Source organism: Aptenodytes forsteri, unplaced genomic scaffold, assembly GCF_000699145.1.
Source record: "Aptenodytes forsteri isolate BGI_AS27 unplaced genomic scaffold, ASM69914v1 Scaffold166, whole genome shotgun sequence".
NCBI classification, from domain to species: domain Eukaryota; kingdom Metazoa; phylum Chordata; class Aves; order Sphenisciformes; family Spheniscidae; genus Aptenodytes; species Aptenodytes forsteri.
In genome coordinates, this window is record NW_008796110.1 from 1,199,301 (window position 1) to 1,203,253 (window position 3,953).

The following is a 3,953-nucleotide window of genomic DNA, read 5'->3' on the forward strand; positions in this document are numbered from 1 at the left end:
CTCGAATCACCTCCCTGTCCTCCATGTGCCTTAGCATAGCTTCCAGGAGGATCTGTTCCATGATCTTCCCAGGCACAGAGGTGAGACTGACTGGCCTGTAGTTCCCCGGGTCTTCCTTTTCTCCCTTTTTAAAAATGGGGGTTATGTTTCTCCTTTTCCAGTCAGTGGGAACTTCACCAGACTGCCACGACTTCTCTAATACAATGGAGAGTGGCTTAGCAACTTCATCCGCCAGTTCCTTCAGGACCCGTGGATGGATCTCATCGGGTCCCATGGACTTGTGCACCTTCAGGTGCCTTAGATGGTCTCGAACTTATTATAACTGAGAATGTGTGTCTAGTGCTCCCTTGTTCTATGGAAAACAAGTATTTGAATGAAGCCCTTATCAGGTGTGTACTAACTCCCTCTTTTCACTGGTTCAAGAGTGCAAGAAGTACTAAGGCACTAGAATCAATGTTCCCCCAATTCTCTGTCACTGCTCTCCTGCCCTTGTGTAGTGAGCTGGAAATGGAGGCTGGTGGCATCTACTCTCCTATCTGTACCCTCATCCAGGACACAATGACCATATGCGTTCCTCTAGGTGGACGATGCCAAAGCAATCAGAATTTCACAACAAAATGAGACACACTAGTGCTGCCTAACGGAAATAAAGCTAAACAGTGGCTTCAAAATGAAGCTGTTAACAGGAATAAAACCATATGAACCTGAATGACTGTATTATTACTAGTTTAAGTTCGTCAGCATCCTCATAACTAACTATGAACACATACAAAACATTTTTATAGGAGTCACATATTTGTTTCAATCTAAAAGTGTTTTAGAAAGGAAAGAGCTCTATTATCGCTGGCTTACCTATGGAAACCAAGACAAGACTTAGTGTAGTCATTTGTCCCCAAGTCATCTAGCAGGAGCAACTCAACTGGGAACAGTGATCAAGTCTCTTCAGCAATGTATTTACTATGAAATAAATTATATTGGTACACAGCACGAACTGCATTCTAACAAACAAGTATACTCTGAGGAAAAATACTGTTCCGTAATCTGAAAATTTAAGCATGACTTGGGATCAAGCTATGGTCCTCATCACATGTGTCAAGGCTCTGAGTGCATGCCTTCCCTCCTGGGGTTTGGCTGTTGGGTTCAGAACCAGCTTAGAGGTAGTACAGCTGGTCACCTTGTAAGGAGCTAGAAGGAGCCTCAGCAGAGGTTCCCTGCAATCAGCTCTGCTAAGAAGTCTCAGCAGAGGCTCCCCCTCCTTCCCTTGGCACCTGCTTTTAAGATAAGGCTCTCACCCTTGGCTACACTGCAGCTGTGTTGCATAGCCATGTCTGTGTCTGGCCATGAACCCCACAGATCTGAACCTGAACCCCGACCTGTGGGCTGACTCTCAAGCCTGACCTCAGACCTGCCATGTCACTATGGCCTCGTCGGGCAATCTAAACTTGTGGCTGAATCAGGTTACCATCACTGGACCTCTGCTGCTCGTCTCGCTTGGGTATTGCGGGATTGTGCCCTTGCCCATGAAGCCACTGCCTCTGGCTGCTTTGTCATCATGCTCTGTTCCTGACTCCCCCTGCCTTTCAGAGAAGGCTGCCCGTGCCGCTCCCTGACAAGGGCAAATGAGCGCACAAGCAACATGCAGAATCATCTGCAGTTGGTTGCAGAATCATCACACTGAGTTGACAAATGCCAGAGCAGACTTAACTGCCATGACTTCAGAATGGCCAAGCTGCTGTTCCTCTGAACTCTCGCCCCAGAATTAGCTGCAAAGTTTTTCAGTTTGGTTCCCTCTCTCTCAAAGATGCTTAGGAGAAAGAGGAGGTTATTATTATCTTTCCAAAAGAATACCCATTTTTCTACACTTTTTGAAGTCTTGTCCTAATTTTTATTAGAAGTTTACTTTTAATCCTGCATATAAATCAGCATTCATAGCTTAAGTATGCAGTTTACTGCATATAAATCAGCATTCATAGCTTAAGAACCCAACGAGTGAGAATGGGGATTTAGTGGAACAGCAGATTCATACTTCAGCACCTACACCGTACTCAACATTACTTGTCTAACTTTAAGTGTGACACATTTTCCATTGAAATTACTGGAAGTCATTGAGTTTTGGTGCAGGCCTTTTCAGATGGAGCAAAATATCACCTGGAGGTATGAGATCTGTTATTTCATTGAATTAATCTGAATGATGATGAAAGTAAGTTTCAGACCTGTGAACCAACAGGATCTCCTCCTCACTTCCTTCTCTGGCAGGCACATGGACACATCTTTCCACAAGATGGTAACACTTAAGCTGCTCATAGGAGAATGACAGTCTTTCTGGCACTTCAATATCACAAACAGCACTAAAAATAAGCAATAATCATATTACTGTAATACCATACCAGCACAGCTAACAAATACACTTCATAATGCCTAGCTTTTAACTGCCCATTGTAAGAAGATTCATTATCCTCATAGAGGGACATGTGAGAGTAAAAGAAAAATAAAATCTTTAAATACTTTTTGTTTTGGAATTGAGCCAAAAATTGGTTCTAAAATATGTAAGCAGAAAAATATATATGGTTCTTAAATAAAAAAGAAACAAAATAGCATCATTTCTTGTTAAGTACAGACACAGGAATGCTGAAAGGAAAAGCTGTAGATTACAATGAAGGTGAACAGAGAAGTGGGTTTGGGAGAGAAGACAACAGCAGACTATTACTCTGAGCACTGCAAAGGTATTAATTTATGTAAATTTAAGCAAGTGGCATATACGAATTTCTCATTGAATTTAATTGACAGGTTTCAGCTGAGTGAGTCCAATTTTTTACATATTTTGTCCAAGATCAATGAAACTTTAGCTTTATAAACAATTTAATTAGCTCAAAATACTTTAGGGGGCTACTCAGATGCCTAAAGCTAACGCTTCTTGTTAAGGCCTACCAGACTGGCGGCTTACAGCTTCTCAAACTAGCTACAGGTTATCATTACGGCATCTGGATACAAATTGGGAATAAAATAAAATTTTTTCTCCAAAAGGAAAGACTTTCTATTTACCAGGAAAATGACAGGGTATCTATCACTAGGTATTTCAGATTACATTTACAAAAACTGCATTTACTTAGTACTTCTCTCAGAAGTCCTAATAAGAACCTATTCATAAAAACGACGGCAGTGACTTACTCACTCCAAAGTAGTTTATGAGTAGTCATCTCCTCATCGTAAATCAGTGCTGTTCCTGAAGCCATGGCTACAGACAGAACAAAACAAAAATCCCAAGACACATATTTCAGGCAAGCAGTAAACATATATTAAAACAAACTTAGTATTATATTAGCTAGTGAGAATATACGTATGCAGCTTATCTGCTTGCATGATGATTTTGCACTTTACACTTTATACTTGCAGAATGAAATCAAAGAAAATCATTTAGGAGGAGCCCTGACAAGACCGAGGAGCGAGGCAGCAGTGCAACACTAATGGCACAGACCTTGAAACAAACCTGGACGCACGCAGGTAGGATTAATGATTATCTGAATTTTCAAAACCTTGGCACAGGTATTTCTGGTGCAGGTGAAAGGGTTATGCTGTCTCCCCAAGCCCTTCTAGCCCACGCTCAGGGCCTTACAAAGGCTGTCGGGGATGTGAGCACAGGCCTGCACAGGCCTCCTCATCCCACCATTACACACAGATACCTGTCACGGCTGATGTGAAACAAAACAGCTACTTGTGAAAACTTAAGTTATAAAGCCGCAAAGTATGAAAAATAGGATTATATACACCACAGATAGAAGAATTACAGGGATCTGTTGTGTTTAAAACTTCATAGGTCTTTCAAAAACCCAAGAGAGACATTTAAGAGAAACAAAGAAACCGATGCGAAGAAAGAGAGACTAAACCGCACAGCTGGCCGCTAGGTCACCTCACCGAAGCCCCGGAGCCGCCGGAGGGCGCGTTAACGTGGGCCG

At 42.2% G+C, this 3,953-nt stretch overlaps 1 protein-coding gene across 1 annotated transcript in view; it reads right to left on the reverse strand.

Moving 5' to 3' along the window:
• The window catches only part of TUBGCP6 (tubulin gamma complex associated protein 6), a 48,821-nt gene extending 45,588 nt beyond the window's left edge, over positions 1-3,233 (reverse strand). Inside the window, 2 exon segments of the mRNA XM_009286778.2 lie at positions 2,214-2,348; positions 3,169-3,233. Of these exon segments, the coding sequence (XP_009285053.2) occupies positions 2,214-2,348; positions 3,169-3,233 (200 nt within the window).
• Positions 3,234-3,953: the final 720 nt, after the last annotated feature.